Raw genomic sequence first — 16,099 nt, forward strand, 5'->3', positions numbered from 1 at the left:
GGGCAGCAATGGTTACACAGCCGGGCATTAGACTTGAGTTATTGACCGCTGCGCTGGATGTCGATACAGTTAATGACCACATTCTTCTAAGTAGATGGAGGGAAGCCTTTGATTTGTCCGGAGCAGCTTTTTACGTGGCCCATTTCTCAAGACACTGTCAAATAACTTGTACGGTTCCTCGAGGATTTGATTTAGGGGCTCTGCTTTTTCATCTATTGGTTTTATTATTTCTTTCCTCTCTTTTTTTTGTGTGTGCATTAGTCTCAGTGAGATTACATGTGTACTGTGTTATTATCAGCACGTCAGTCAGATGTAAAGTACTTTGAATTGCACATATGAATGATGAACATGTATGAATTACTATACAAACAATTCTGGAGTCTGGTTAATTTTAACTTACTTAAATAGTTACCGTGAATAGTAAACGAACAATAAACTATCATTTTTAATTTAACAGATTGTTTGAACTCTTCAGGACTTGTTTCAACAATTGAGTCTTTTGTTATCGTGTGTGTGTGTGTGTGTGTGTGTGTGTGTGTGTGTGTGTGTGTGTGTGTGTGTGTGTGTGTGTGTGTGTGTTGTGTGTGTGTGTGTGTGTGTGTGTGTGTGTGTGTGTGTGTGTGTGTGTGTGTGTGTGTGTGTGTGTGTGTGTGTGTGTGTGTGTGTGTGTGTGTGTGTGTGTGTGTGTGTGTGTGTGTGTGTGTGTGTGTGTATATTCATCTACATCCACCCAGGCACATACCTGCTAGCCTCTGGAGCTTGTTCTGGGCATCTCTCAGTAGTTCCTTTGCTTCATCTCTGAGGCTCTCTGCTCTTTTCTTGGCGTCCTGCACAGCTTTGGCCTTTGTGTCAACCTTCTGCTGGACCTCATGGTATTTATCCGTCAGCTGGCCATCTAGAATCTTAGCATTGAGACAGGAAAGGTTATTCTTTAAGAGCTGTATATGCTTTTAATGAGGAAAAGTGTATGCGCACACACACACACACACACACACACACACACACACACACACACACACACAAATACACACACCTGCTTGGCTTCGTTCGCCTTGTCTCGTGCCATGGTGGCCGTCTCTTCAGCTCGGGCGGCTGCCATGCTGTTGTTGGCCCGTTTGTTCTTCAGGGCGGTGATCTCCCGTCCCAACGTGCCCAGGCGGTCCATGGCTTCATTCAGGTCCTTCTCACTGTTGGATGTTTCCGACTCAATCTGAGGAGCGAATGCAAAGTGAATTGTGAGCCCTCTGAAATGTTCTCCTCCATCTTTAAAATTATGATGGAGCTATAAATTGAGCCACTTGGGAAGAGAACGCTGCAGCACAACACTGGGACGTCATCCCCTTTAAAGTTAATGGTTGAACAGAATAATAACAATAGTCGTTGTGTCTCATGCTACTGCGGAGAGACATTCGTACCAGCAACTCGTCTGGCTTGGCTCACCAGATACAAATGGCCTCTGGTCACATCATGCTCCTGGCTCCAAGAACACATCTTTATCATATTGAGTTCAGTAGCACTCTGTGTCTGTCTCTCTCTGTTTTCATGTTCAATTGTACTGTTAAGTCTGTTATCACTTCATCCTTCATCTATTTCATTTGTGTATCTGCTTAGCTTGCAGATAGTTTTTATATCTTCAGTTGATTGAATGCTCTATATTGTATTTATATGTCCAGGACCCCGACTAAACTGAAAAATAAATAAATATAAGCCTCTCCTGGAGTGACAGGCAATAATTAACAACCCTAATAACCTGTACAGATATGGGTATTTGTTGTATGTGGCATTCCAAATCGTACTTATTGCAGAGCTTAAAGTTGTTCTTGTATTTCTGGGGGGGTTGGTTACCTGTACCAGTCGGGCTTCAGTCACCCCAATGTCTGCCTTGGCTCTCGCTATGGCCTTCTCCGCTGATGTCTGGGCAGTCTGAGCATCCATCAGGGCCTGTTTCACTGTCTCCGCTGTGGTCTTCACGCCCTCAGCACTGTGCCTGAAGACGACGAGAGGACGCATAAGTATGTGATGCTCTTTGTTGGTCTGTTTTAAGTCTGACTCTTCTCTGACTACCTCGCCCTCTTGGCATCCAGCAGCAGTCGCTCCGCCTTGCGCACATCGTCCTGCGTCTGCTGCAGGATGGCGTCCACGTTCGAAAGGCTGCGAACGCGCTCCTTGATTTCATCAGCCAGATGCTGGATCTGGAGGGGCGAAGCAGGGATGGAGAGCTCCAACACGTGGTTCGCCACGGCCTCGATGCTGTCCGGATCCGCACCTTCCTCTGAGGAATGAGACGTGGCAGTCGACAGAGGAGGGCTGATTAACAGGAAACGTGACCATTCGACATGCTCTTGGTTGAAGTTACTATGAGGAACTTTCTTTTTTGGTTGAATTTGGCATTCCCTGTAGACAAAAGCGTTAGTGTCTCCGAGCACCAGACTTCCTTTAGAAAACCTCTCAATTTACTGCAGCAGGGTCTGACAGTGTGCCACGCTCAGTGTGGTGCTGGTTCGTCCACAATCAGCATGATTCAGTCTGATTTTGTGCAGAATCCAACACAGTGGCATCGACGACAGAAAAATTATATAGAGACAGCCAGTGTTCTCTCTGATGGTCTTGTTTAGTTTCATGACCACTTCAATGTTCCTTGTAGTAACTTTAACTTAACATATCATACGGTATAGCCCCAGCAGACTGGCAGACTCACGGGTGAGGAAGTCTCTGATCTGCTTGATGAGGTCTCTCAGGTCGTTGTTGGAGCGCTCCACTTTGTTCTTCGTGGCGGTGGCTTTGTCCAGAGCTGCTTGGGCTTTACCCTTGGCCTCCTCTGCTCTGGTCTTGGCGTCTGCCACCTGAATGAAAGGCAGAAATGCTCATAGTGGACACAAAAGGCAAAGGAATCAAGGAATCAAGGAAAGCAGTAAGAGCCATCCTTCCTTTGTTATTGTTTTTTTCTTTACTCAATTGAAGGACATTTTGTTGCATCCGATTGTTTCCTGTCTCGAGGCGAAGACATTGTGAGTCTATTGGACCAGTCATTTGGTGAGAGTGCTCGATTAAATTTGGGTAAGCAATCTTATAGTCTTGTTTTTTTGCTTAGTTAATTTAGTGTACCCACTTTCACTCAAATCTGTTGAGTCCAAGTGCACATATATCCCAGAATGCAGCTGCACTGCCTACTCAAAACAGATTCTGAGAGGTTCAGTCTTTGATGTACTGTGGAGAGACAACTAAATGCATTGGGAATACATCTATAAGAACTCTACCCAGTGTCAGAAATATGAATAAACAAAATAATTGCAAGCAAATTTCCCTTAATGTTGAGAAAAGAGGGAATATATAACACTTGCAAAATGGGATTTGTTGTCCAAAGAGTTGGCTCTAGAAATCCATACGTGGTGGAGGCGAACAGATGTGATGTTGCATGTCTCTAACAGGACCTCCGTACCTTGCTAAAGAGTCCCTCGACCTCTCCCATAGCTTTGTTCAGCTGCTTCTCTGCGTGTTTGGCTCTCTCCAGGGCATTGTCGGCTACCGCTACAGCGCCGTTACAGTTTAGGCCTCCACAGTGACGGTTCCCTTCATCGTCGCGGCAACCTGCACCCCCACAAGGGCTTTCCCCGCAGGGGGCATCACCTGGGGCGCCGCAAACCTGTTGGGACAAGGGAACATGGTCTTGTATTTGTGTGGAAATGACCAGGAATAAAAAGGTACACACTTGTATTGTGACTTTTATCATATCAATAAATATATTACCCGGTAGAAATTGAGCATTTCTGTGAAATTGTCACAGAGACAAGCAAGTAGAAAGCCAGTAAGACAATAAAATAATCAATTTGATAACCCAACATCTTCATTTCGCGATTCCATAAAATGAAGCAGTTGCTAAAATCAATCATGGGAAATATAACTAATATAATGAGTAGCAGTTCCTTCCATCTCAGACTGTCATTTTGAAGATGACTATATTGTGGATTTCATTCTAAATATTGGACAGATCTAAAAAATCTCCTAATGAACTATGACAATAAATAATAAGAATAAAATTTAGTATTTAAAAAAAAAAAAAAAAAAAAAAAAAGGCACAATGATTTTCCCCAAAAAATTATAATGTAAAACAAACCCTCTCAATCATCACTTATGACCCATTAGAAGTGTGTGGCGGTGTCTGTATCTGCTTCTCTTCTCTCTGGAGTTAACCATAAAAACATAGCAACCAGAGGCCAGATCGGAATCCAAGAGGAAGCTACACAGCGCGAAAAATATCAAATATAGCAAGAAGAAAAGTCACCTGCTCTGGGACCAATTTCAAATGCTGTTTTTCTCAATTTTACTGCTCGTCTTCGTATGTCTCTACACATAAATACTGTCCCCCTTCATCACAGCCAACAGCTGCTTCAAATGATGAAGAATGTGATCAAACCTTCTCGTTGATCTTCTTGAGGTCCAGGCCCTGCGCTCGGGTGTTGAGGTCTCCGAGCGCACGCTTGTTCGCGGCGTTTTTGCGGTTGAAGTCGTCCTTCTTGGCGGCGATGAGGCGCTCGGTGCGGCGGCGAGTGTCTGCAGATTGGCTGACCGTGCTGGGCCGGGTGGTTGTCGATTCATTGGCGCGGCGCTCCGCATCACGAGACTTGTTGTAGGAGCTACGGATGCTGTTGTACGCACCTAGAGGAAACCGCATTTCAGAGGAATCTCACTGAGGCTGGGGTACATTTGGGGATTATAGGTTCTTGACTTCAGAATAATGATGCTGCATGTGAGGCATCTTGAGGAGTAAAGGGTGTGGACAGTTTGAGGTACGACGGTGAATGGTGGAAAAATACATTCCCTCTTGTTCTCACCTAGGAAGTTTGAGTTTTTTAGGATATCTAGTTGGCGGTGTAGCTGCTCCGAAGTGAGGTTTAGCTCTTTAGCTTCTCTCTCCAGAGCACTCAGCTCCTTGCTTGCCTCAGAGTTGCTGTCCTGGACGATGGTGAGGTCTCCCTCCAGACGGTTCAGGGTGTCGGTGGTCTCACCGATCTGCGCTCTGCAGGTAAGACAAGCAGTTGTTTGGGGGTGTAAATTCAACCCTGATTTTAAATGTACTGTCTTAGACAAATTGAAGGGGTTAAGAGATTGTTCTTGAATCCTTTTTTTCCCAAAACAATTCTGGAGTCAATTATCATTATCTTGACACTACAACTGTATGTGGCAGATGGATAATCACACCTCCTACAATGCAGTGATAAGTACCAGCTGTACCTAAGATCTTCAATAAGCTCCATCAGGGTAGCAACAGCTGCAGCAGTGGCGTTGCGTGCATCCACAATTCCCCGAGCTTGTGCCAGTTTCTCCTCTAGGTCCCTGAAGGCCTTCTCGTAGGCCCCAGTAAGCCCAGTGGTTTGAATCTCGTGGGCCCGCTCCGCCAGAGTCTTGGTGCGCACTGCCAGGTCCTGATAGTGAGACGGAATTATGATGAGAAAGATTGTGGTTAACTCATCGTCAGATATTCAATATGTCACGTCCGTCTTCTGCTTGAAAGTGCACCTGCACGATGCGATCCCAGTCCCCGAAGCACTTGTGACAGGGCTGACAGTTGGGGAACTGGCCAGAGAAGCCTCTGGCACACTGGTCACAGCGGACACCCGACACCCCCTGCTGGCAAACACAGTGGCCGGTCACCCGGTTGCACTGCGAGGTCTCGATGCCTCGCCAGTCGCAGTCGCAGGCTGTAGAGAGAGAGAGAGAGAGAGAGAGAGAGAGAGAGAGAGAGAGAGATATGGGGGAGGAGGGAGTGTAAAGTGAATATGGAACATCAGGACCTATAGCTAATTATGAGATAATCTCATTTGTTTACTTCTGCGTTAACTGCAACAAAAAAAAAAAGTGTTGTTTATTGATCATTGGCGACTATATTCAGTGGTTAGCAGGTCTGTCCATCAATCAGAGAATCGGCGGTTCGGTGTTGATGTGTCCTTGAGCTGATGTGACACTTAACCTCGAATTGCTCCCTGTAGCTGTTCTACGGTGCATGAATAAGTTGCTTTGGATAAAAGTGTCAGCTAAATGAAATGTAATGTAATCAAGAGGCTGGTGCAAGGCGTCATACTGGTTAGTTGTGATACTGTTATTCACATTTAATACTTAAAACTTCATTTTGATACAGTCCTGATGCTGAAATAAATTGTACAACATCAATTATTTAGTGTATATATCATAGATTCCCCATAAACTTAGTCATACATATATTATCCCATTATTAGGGCCAGTACTGGACCACATTCTAATATTACCCGTTGATGGTGCTTAGCGGAGTTTTTTGTTTTGTAAGAATATAAAAAAAAGAAGTGGACGTAACCTCCGGGTCTGAAAAGTGAGGCCAATGGAAAAGTGGCTTTAACGTGCATTCTGTCTACTGGCCAGCAGGGGGCGACTCCTGGTTGCAAAAATAAGTCTGGTTGTATAGAAGTCTATGAGAAAAAGGACTCTACTTCTCTTTTGATTTATTCACTCAGTAAACATTGTAAACATGAGTGTATGGTCTCCATCTCTAGTTTCAAGTCTTCTTCAATACAGCGTGATGTTCATTTAGTAAAATGTACTCAAATAGACCATAAAGCAGGGTATGCTTTAGCGAGGGGCTTCTGGTTACTCCAGCCTTTCGTCCTGGCTCAAAATGCCAAACTTGAGGCTTCAAAGTGGCAGTCCACAAACCAATGTGTCCTCTTCTTATACAGCCTGTGTATTAGCCTTTGTGCGCTGGGCTGCAGTGTTAGTCAAAATGAGCTCAATGAGGCATCTTTGCACATTTCTAAAAACATTTTGTGACGTACGGTCCAATGTGAAGCCCGTCTCTCCGCCTGAGCTGCTCTAAATCCCCATAGCACTTCACTTCTGCATGGAGTCCTTTGGTCCCCCTGTCTTCATGTCTCTCACCTCTGCACTGTGTCCCGGGGTCTCCCCAGTAGTTCTCCTGACAGTCTGTGCAGGTCGTCCCGCCGAAGCCGTCGCGACACTGACACTGCCCAGAGAACTGCACAACAGAGTGGAGCAGGACACGTCAGCTTCTTCAGCGCCAATGAACGTGAAGGTACATTTCACTTGTCCTGCATCATGAGATGTGCTCATCTGAACGTGTCCAGGTCCCAGGTGTGCCCTACCTCGTTGCATGAGGAGGTGACTGAGTTGTTGGGATCACAGCCGCAGGATTCACAGCCCCTCCCGCTGGCCAGGTTCCAGTGGTTGGGGGCGCAGTGGTCACATGGCAGACCGATGACGTTCGGCAGACACTGGCACTGGCCTGTTGCTCGCTGGCACACACAGTCCTCACGCTCCATGCACTGGCCACGGTCAGTACCCAGGAAGTTACACGTGCACTCTGAAGGGGCCAAAACCGGCGTGCATCATCAGGATATTATTAATACATTAAAATGCAAGACTTCCTTTTCAATGGACATGTCACTTACTCCTGCAGTTGCGCCGGGAAGCGTCGCCGAAATAGCTGCTCTTGCAGATGCCACAGTTGGGGCCCTCGGTGTTGTAAAGGCATTTCCTGCACTGTCCGGTCTGCCTGTTGCAAGCCTCCATGTCGGACATGTCGATGTTGTTGTTACACTGGCACGGCTGGCAGCGCCCTCCGGGCTGAGAGGGGTTGCCGTAGTAACCCGGAGCACATTCCTCACATCGGCCTCCTGAATTGGGAGAAAAGGCACAAAAAAAGGGAAAGAGAACAAGAATTCCAATAAGAAAACAGTGGGGGAGGAGATATGATAATATCCTTTATTTTTACTGAAATGTATTTGCTATTAGAAAGGGTGAAGTGCTCTACAGGGTTTCCCAAGTAGTTCTTTGAGGGTGTACGAAACAACAGGAAGCAGGAACTCATGAATTCACAGCAGCACAATCAACAGGTAGATTTGGTTCAACAGAATCACGAGGAGTGGGCCCTCCTCATTTTTGCCTGAAATGTTTTCAGTAGACACTTATAACACTTATGAACGTTATCATATTAATACAGTATTTCACTAGAATTTAGTTTTAGTTTAGGGGTTGCATTAGTTTCTTTTACCTTTCTTCGGAAGATTATGCAGCATATTACTGTACTTGACTACATAATAGACGAGAACATTACCCAGCAGTATCTTACATTCTTTTTTTCCACGGTGTCTTCAAGGAACCCTGACAGACGTTCAAAATGTAGACATTTGTGTGACATTGTCATAATAAGCATATGACTTCTTGAGTTACAGCCAACATTGTGTTTTGTGAGGTCACAGTGACCTTTGACCACCAAATTTGAATCAGTCCAACCTTGAGTTCAAATACATTTTTCTGCCAGATGTCATAATTTTTCCCTCCAGACGTTCCTGAGATATGACGTTCACAGAATGGGACGAACCTGAGGTCACAGTGACCTTTGACCTCCAAAATCGAATTTGTTCATCATTGAGTTGAGAGTATTGAGTGAATCAGATACCGTGTCCTTAAGCTTTACAGGATCTCTTCCTGTACTTTTAAAAAACATCACCCTATCCTGCTTAATCTACCAGACAGGTCACAATGATGCCGTGAGCATTCGATGCTCAGTAGCCTTCTCTGTTCTGCTTCGTCAGCCTCTTTATCCTGGCTGTGTAGACACAGAGTGTATTTAAGTCCTGCCCACAACTGACGGGAAACAAGATCACTGCTCTCCATTGACTTTGTACTGCGTGAAGATGCCTCCTTGTCAATGTGTCTGCTAGAAAACAACAGAAGCATGCCTACAAGCTGCTGTGAGGTGGGATGCACTAGCAACAGGATAAAGAATAAAAATAAATGTAGGCATCAGTAGGAAGAATGAGAAACTGGGGCACTATATTTCTACTATAATTTTACTATATTTAAGCTAAAGCATTTTACCAGTATGTAATGTGAACAGCTGTGCAGTATTACATTTGCAAGCGCCTTAGCTAAGTGCAGTAGCTTGCTAATACGTAGCTAGAATTAGCTTGCTAAAAGTCCTTTTAGTTATCAACCCCAGCTAGACATAGGGGGCAAACATAAATAACACACACAGATAAACACAAGAGATAAAGGCTGACCCAGACTCAGAATTAAGCAACACCTGTGTATAAACACTTTCTCAAGGTCTCTCCCTTTTTACCTTGTAGGGTACTTTGAAGAGACTTCACTTTTGACACAATCACTGAAAAATTGTGATTCTGGGCCAGGTCCTTGTATTGGAATCATTTACACAGACCTGGGTCAAATCTTGTTTTTTAAATATTCAATATAATTTTAGGGACACATATTTGACCCTACAGCACCGTATAAAACAGAAAACCCATGGAAAGGGTTTGACATTATTCTTTGAGCCAGGTCTTCACACATGGGCAGGCGTGCACTGTGGCACAGCACCGTTGACGGGAGGGGTACTGAAGCCATGCATGGGTAGCACTGGTGAAGTGGAGGGTTGGTGGGGAATTGTGGAGGACGACTGAGGGTCAACCATCATTACTCACGCTTAAAAATGGTCGCCCCGGAGCGTTTAACAATCCCTGTGCCAGTAAAACAGGGGAAGGAGGAAATTACAGGTTACCATTCACCATAGCCCAATGACAAACATTGTTCTTACCTCATTTGAGCTATATCCTTGACTTTGTCACTCAAGGAAGAAAGATTGAGTTTTATTACTAACGGAGCTACTCTGGAGGAGGGAACCTCAGTGGTTGACACAAAAAGTCGACTTGAAGTTGATTAAAAACAATAATAAGTAATGGCGATGGACTCATTTGATAAGGGTCATTCCTTGTGTTTTTGATGACCCCCTGACCTTTCCTCCAGCATCACCATCAAGCCAAACATTTCTCTGAGAACAACCTTTTGTTCACAGTCAGCTGAATGCTAATGTTGACATGCTAACACGGACACTATGACAATGCTAACGTGCTAATGTTAAGGAGATATAATGTTTATATTTGCACCAAAACACAAGTAAAGCTGAGGCTGATGGGAAAGTCATACGTTTTCTCTGGGGTTTGTGATGTCAAGTCACACCCCTGCTTTAATGCACAAGCTCACGGCGATGTCCTAAAAGGGCCCACTAGGCTTAAAAGGTCATTGTAAGGGAGAATTGTAAGCGAGAGAGAGATGGATATTGGCCTACACTGAGCTGGCCTCTACCTTTAGATTACGTCATTTCTGTTTTCTATATGTGTGCTTCACTGGGGGCGATTATTTATAGATTAGAGTTACATTACTGTTTTTTCTGGTCATAAAATCAATTCATAATTGTATGCACATTAAGCGTGGCTGATGTTTGTGCAGGCTGGTCGGGACAATAGTTGGCTTGGGTGCTTGCAACGCATTTAGGTCCGAGCACCACTGTGCCCAAGTCCAGAGCTACTAGAGCGGCTGGAGACTCTTAAGTCCTGGTTTAAGGTTCATCACAGAGGTTGTCTGAAACATCAGCTCCTCCTTGGACAAAACTCCAGTTAGCTACACACATGAACATGATGCACTGAAACTATGTGAGGTGAACATATTACCATTCAGTCTCATTAATATGAACGGTATCTTTCAGCTTAAAGTGATCCACCGAGGTGCCATTTGGCTTGATAACATGCATCACAACACACAACTGCACTTCTTATATTTTGCAGTGATGACACAAAGTGTATCAAGTAAAGCAGTGTAATGGTGCAGTGCTTTAATGTTCGAATTATTTAATGATTGGACAGAAAGCACAAAAGTAGAAATACACATGCCCAGCCAGGCTACAAGCGGCGTGTTAGCTTTACCTGTGTAGCCCTGGTTACAGTTGCAGATGATTTGTCTGTTACGGTTGTCCTGGTAACAAGACGCAGCAAAGTGGCGTCCACTGTTGGGGCCGTCTGGACAGGGGCATGGGCGACACTGAGCACTGGATGCTTTACCCAAAACTGGGTTACCATAGTAACCATTGGCACACCTACAGAAGTAACAAAGTAGAAAAATAAATCCTGTAACTGTAACCAACAACTTTGCATACATGCAATTTTCAGATATTGTATTCATATCAAGAATCATTCTTGTTTTAGTTTTTTTTATGATCAGAGGAGGATGAACACAACTGAACATGTATTCTCTTTTAAGCATTTGAATCCCTTTCTAAATCCCTATGCTACGTAAACCTGCGTGGTCGCCTCCACAGCGAAACATCACCTGTCACACTTGTCTCCTCCAGTGTTGTCCCTGCAGCTGACGCAGGCTCCGGTCCTCTGGTCGCACTTGTCGGCGTGTCCGTTACACTGGCACGGTCTGCAGCTGGGGAAGCCCCAGTGGCCCGCCTGGCATCCGTCGCAGCGCTGACCAAACGCTCCGGGACGGCACTGGCACTGACCGGTGAACTTGTCGCAAAGTCGCGTCACAGAACCTTCCAAGCTGCAACCGCAGGCTGGACCGAGGGAGAAAGGGACAAGGAGAGGCGCTCAGGAAGGAGGATTGATAGGAATAAGTCAAGTGGAGAGGAGAAGGAATCAAAGGGAGGAAATAGAAAGAGGGTTTCGGGAATACATCATTTAAGTAAAGGGTCTTTGGATTTGCAATTGTGTACTGAGAGGCAGTAGAGGGCGCTAGCGGCAAACTAATCAAAAGCACTGCAGATAAAGTGTGGCTAAACGCTACTCTGCAGACCTTTGTCACCGAAACCAAATAGAATGAAAAAGAACAAAATGAAAAATAACATTGAGTGTCGATGTTGAGATCCAAGCGCTTCAATTGGAGGCCCTACTGAGCACTTCGAAGCAAAGTAGTAGTTGGAAAAATCTGACCAGAGCAGGGGTGTGAAATATACACCATATGCTCCATAAACGGGTCTGGACTTCTCACCTATGCAGCCTGAGGGTCCAAAGCCGTGAGTTCCCGGAGCACACTGGTCACAGCGTCGACCAATCACATTGGGCCTGCAGTGACATTGGCCCCCGCGCACGTGGCACATGGAGCTCATGGACCCCTGAGGATCACAACTACAAGCTGTTGGGAGGACAGAGAAGAACCGGCATGAGGTCACCGAACCCTTCCATATGGGAACATCCTGCACATTGCATTCTGGGAACCAAAGGAACAAACAAAGGCTGATGTGATCAAGCATTAGTTTTGCAGGTCACCCAACTATGTTGCATCGATTTACAGCTTCACGTTGAGCTGGATTTTCAACTCTCTGGTCAAGTAAACATTAGGTTAACGACGTCAACTTCACTGATCCCAATAATGAGGCTATTTTATTTTCCTCCACAGGCAGGTCAGGTCAGGGTAAAGGTCATGTAACCCTGCAGCCTACTGCATTGTAAACATCACGAACGGCATTCAAACATGGCACAAGGAGCACTCACGCAGAGCCCCGTCATTTACGATGGCCGACATGCTGGTGACTAGCTTGGCACAGGTGTCACTCATCAGCGGGCGTGTCACGCTCTTTGCCCCCTCGTGGCAGCGGTACCGCTCATAAGCCTGCTTCCTGTTGTTGGAAGCCGGATCGCCCGCGTTGAACATCTCCATGGAGGAGTGGCGCGGCATCAAGGCAATCTGGTGCAGAGAACAGGGATTTATGAAGAGGAGATCGAGGAAGATGTTTGTGCAGAGAATCAATGGTGCAATGTCCTCGTAAGTCACATTATTTTGGAGGACTGGTAAAATAAATTCTTCTCACAGAGTCCACAAGGAGGAGAGCGTTGGCCGCTCCGTTAAGGATACTGTTGGCGTCATGGTAGCGTTTGAACTCAAAGCGCAGGGTGTAAGTCACACCTCTCTCCAGACACACAATGTGAGGAGGGACCACAAACCTGGAGCCAATACAGTCAGGAAGCACACAGTTAACATTCAGCGAGTGTGTGTGTGTGTGTGTGTGTGTGTGTGTGTGTGTGTGTGCGTGTGTGTGTGTGCGTGCGTGCGTTTAGGCCACAGACCTGGCTCCGGCTGGCAGGGAGACGGTGAGTCTGTCATCATCTGGGATGGTGTTTCCACAGGGGCTGCTGGTTGGAATCGGCCCCGGACGGATCACTGTTATTCGCACCTCCTCCCAGTCTCGTGGCATCTGGGTAGAATCAGTGTTTTATGGTTAATATGCAGTCAAAAGCATGGTTGAGGAGAACTTTACAAGAGGACGAGGAGAGTCGCAAAGTAATGGCTTATCATGTCAAATGCACATGGGAAAAGGGCTGAAACATGTGACGTGTTCCTTTATGGTAGTAGTTAGTAGAGATTCATCACTACAGGGCTGCACATTGCTGCTTGTTCAGCCAGGAGACAGTTAGCTTAGCATAAGGAATGGTTCTCTTTAAAATTGCCAACCAACAACTCTAAATCCCTAATTAACACAATTATATCTTGTCACATTATATTTACGCAAACCAGAGTAAATATGATGTGGCCAGATGGGTCAAGTGCGGGACTATTTTCTTTCAGGAGTTGTCTTATTTGCCAAGAAATAGAACCCCCGATAACAGATATACGAGAGTGGTATCAATGGGCCTCATTCACCAAGAAGAAGAAATTAAGAACAATCTTAGGAAGACGTTGGTGAATCAGGCCCGGTCTTCTCATTTAACCCTCAGGAAGAGAGCGAATGAGCTTATTAAACAAAACTGAATTATTATGGTAAATAAATATACAGACCTGTGACTCATAGCGGATAAGCAGGTCATATTCCATGGAATAGGGGACGTTACTGATGAGGAATTCCAGGGTACCGCCCTCGGGTGCCCGGGCGAATCCAATGCCCGTCCATGTGGCGGGGCGACCCGGCTGGTGCTCCCTGGTCTCCAATGTACAGCCCTGAGAATATACAGATGTATTCAGATATCATTTCCTAAAATATGTTTCCATACTAAAGCCACAGAATGACTTAACCAGACTTAAATGTGTGCTGATGAAGAATAACGGTGGGCTCACCTGCCCCATTTTGGCCAACTCGGCCTCATACAGGAAGTGATCCAGAGCCATGAAGAAATATCTGGACTCCACCTGAGTACACTGGCGTCCTGTCATGTGACTGCGGCAGCGACACTGACCGCTCTCCATGGCGCAGCTGCAGACAAGACATCTGTTATTTCACAGCTGCAGTTGATGTTATACGTTATATATGTTGGGTGCTTTGAGCTAAACGCTAACATCAGCATGTTTAGCAGGTATCATTTTTCAATATTTAACACAGCATGTTTTATCATAAACAAAAAAGTGTCTAACATATTGAAATTATGAGCGTGTAGCTAGAGAGCAAACATTCAACATGTTAACCTTTACCATCCATACTGGTTATTTACAATAAGGGAAATAAATAATTGCACTTAAATATTTTCTTTGATTAAAAAAAAATCATGGCATTAGTAGTTTTAATAATTTACTAAAAGCTTCTTAGAACTAATGTGAGGAAGTTAAACAGGTCGTAATTCCCTCTGTAGTATCTATTTTATTTTGCTGTGAAAACATAATTTATTCCAGTTTCTCAACAAAAAACACATTTTACTAGATCACACGTGTGTAAATGTCACGGCAAAACAATAATCTGAAATATTGGACCGCCGGTCGATCGGTGCACCTCTAGGGGGGAAAAATAAAGAATGTAGCAAATGTCTATTCAAAACCCGAAATGTCAGCCTCATGGTGGCACTAGAGGGAAAGTCATCCTCTGGGTACCATGAACGTCTGTACAGAAATCCACATCAATGGAGAGATATTTCAGTCTGGACCAAAGTGGTTGACTGGGTAGCTAATAATAATAATAATAATAATAATAATAATAATAAAAGTAACAAATGTAATTTTCCATGATCATCATGGAACTTTGTGTCTGATGAGTGAGTGAATGAGAAAATGAATCATCTGATGGACTGCTGTGACTAAAGATGTAGAAATGATTGCTCCAGGGGCAAAGGTGGAAACTTATGCTGCTATTATGGAGTATTATTGTCTCGTCTGCAACGGCCTCATACATCATTAGTGACCTGTGACTCTTTAAAGCTACGGCGTCACTCACTGGTTGTCCAGGGCTCCCCCGATATCACACGCGCAGCCTCGGCAGCCGTTGAGGTCGTGGCTCAGAGCCCAGTGCTCCGGCTGGAAGCACAGAGGGACAGAGAGGGCAGAGTGATTTGACAGACAGGGAACAGAGGAGACAGAGCAAGCACTCATCAGACAGGCAGTTGGCTCCAGAGAGACTTGATGCATCGCCCACCGTGATATTACAGTGAGATGGGGAACTTCCCCGGCGGTTTGACTGTCTAATAAAACTACTTCATAGCTTTGGGGCATACCATCACTGCCCCATTCCTTTTAAGTTCACACTGAGATGTTCTGCGCTTTCAAAAAGAGCTGCATATATCTCTTTGCAGTCAGCAATGTCACGTTCTATTTGAAGGCTGAGGTATTTGTGCTTTGTTAAATGTCGTGGTTTCTCCCTTCGTGTTGCATCAATCCAGTTCAGGTTTGTGGACAAACCTTTATCATTCACCCAGTGATACTGGTCTGTGGTCTGGTTGTTTTACCACAAGCATATTAGCCTCGACAGCTATTTGGAAAGCTAACAAGAGAAACTCTGAGGCATGACATGATGTCCTTAAAGTCATTACAATGAGGCAGATTTTCTTTATGTGTAAGTGGCTATTTATATTGATATGTTTTACTTTTTATTGTCTTTCTTTCTTTTAGTTTCAAATACACTTTCAGCACAGGGACAGAAACAACTTCTCCAGAGGATGGTTTTGGTCCACTGTTGACATTACACTATCGCTACTAAAATGAGGCTCCGTGGGGCTCAGAGGACGGGATCCACTTTCGGACCAGGTCCAGACCCTGACCATGTTAGGCCTGCTGTAACCCACACCAACTGGTCAAGCATGAAAATCCCCGGGCTAAATTTAGACCCAGGGCCCAGGCAGGAGCACACATTCCTGCCAACACTATTCCTGGCTGAGAAGGTTTGGGACAAGAGGATAAATCCTCACAGGAAGCTCATCACCACCTAATATCTTGCTATTCTGGCCAGAGGGAGTGGGAGGAAAATATAAAGAGTGAAGACAATCAGGAGCACTAATTTAGAAGTGAAAAGGGAAAATAAGGAAAAGGAAAGATGAAGTCATGGAGTAAAATGTGAGGGAATGTATAATGTTAGGGT

General features: G+C 45.1%; 1 protein-coding gene across 2 annotated transcripts in view; it reads right to left on the reverse strand.

Moving 5' to 3' along the window:
* Positions 1-16,099, reverse strand: part of lamb2 (laminin, beta 2 (laminin S)) — a 38,840-nt gene that overhangs the window by 2,580 nt on the left and 20,161 nt on the right. For both annotated transcript variants that reach the window (XM_034536706.1, XM_034536707.1), the window contains 22 exons: positions 14,963-15,042; positions 13,879-14,014; positions 13,603-13,761; positions 12,894-13,021; positions 12,638-12,770; positions 12,321-12,513; positions 11,818-11,961; positions 11,152-11,383; positions 10,749-10,918; positions 7,437-7,661; positions 7,131-7,348; positions 6,907-7,003; positions 5,518-5,699; positions 5,233-5,423; positions 4,833-5,017; positions 4,415-4,656; positions 3,440-3,643; positions 2,699-2,843; positions 2,065-2,272; positions 1,846-1,987; positions 1,034-1,210; positions 743-902 (listed from right to left, as the gene is read on the reverse strand). In XM_034536706.1, coding sequence (XP_034392597.1) covers positions 743-902; positions 1,034-1,210; positions 1,846-1,987; positions 2,065-2,272; positions 2,699-2,843; positions 3,440-3,643; positions 4,415-4,656; positions 4,833-5,017; positions 5,233-5,423; positions 5,518-5,699; positions 6,907-7,003; positions 7,131-7,348; positions 7,437-7,661; positions 10,749-10,918; positions 11,152-11,383; positions 11,818-11,961; positions 12,321-12,513; positions 12,638-12,770; positions 12,894-13,021; positions 13,603-13,761; positions 13,879-14,014; positions 14,963-15,042 — 3,751 coding nt within the window. The remainder of the gene's footprint in view (positions 1-742; positions 903-1,033; positions 1,211-1,845; positions 1,988-2,064; positions 2,273-2,698; positions 2,844-3,439; positions 3,644-4,414; positions 4,657-4,832; positions 5,018-5,232; positions 5,424-5,517; positions 5,700-6,906; positions 7,004-7,130; positions 7,349-7,436; positions 7,662-10,748; positions 10,919-11,151; positions 11,384-11,817; positions 11,962-12,320; positions 12,514-12,637; positions 12,771-12,893; positions 13,022-13,602; positions 13,762-13,878; positions 14,015-14,962; positions 15,043-16,099) is intronic.

Source organism: Cyclopterus lumpus, chromosome 7 (genome assembly GCF_009769545.1).
Source record: "Cyclopterus lumpus isolate fCycLum1 chromosome 7, fCycLum1.pri, whole genome shotgun sequence".
Taxonomy (NCBI): domain Eukaryota; kingdom Metazoa; phylum Chordata; class Actinopteri; order Perciformes; family Cyclopteridae; genus Cyclopterus; species Cyclopterus lumpus.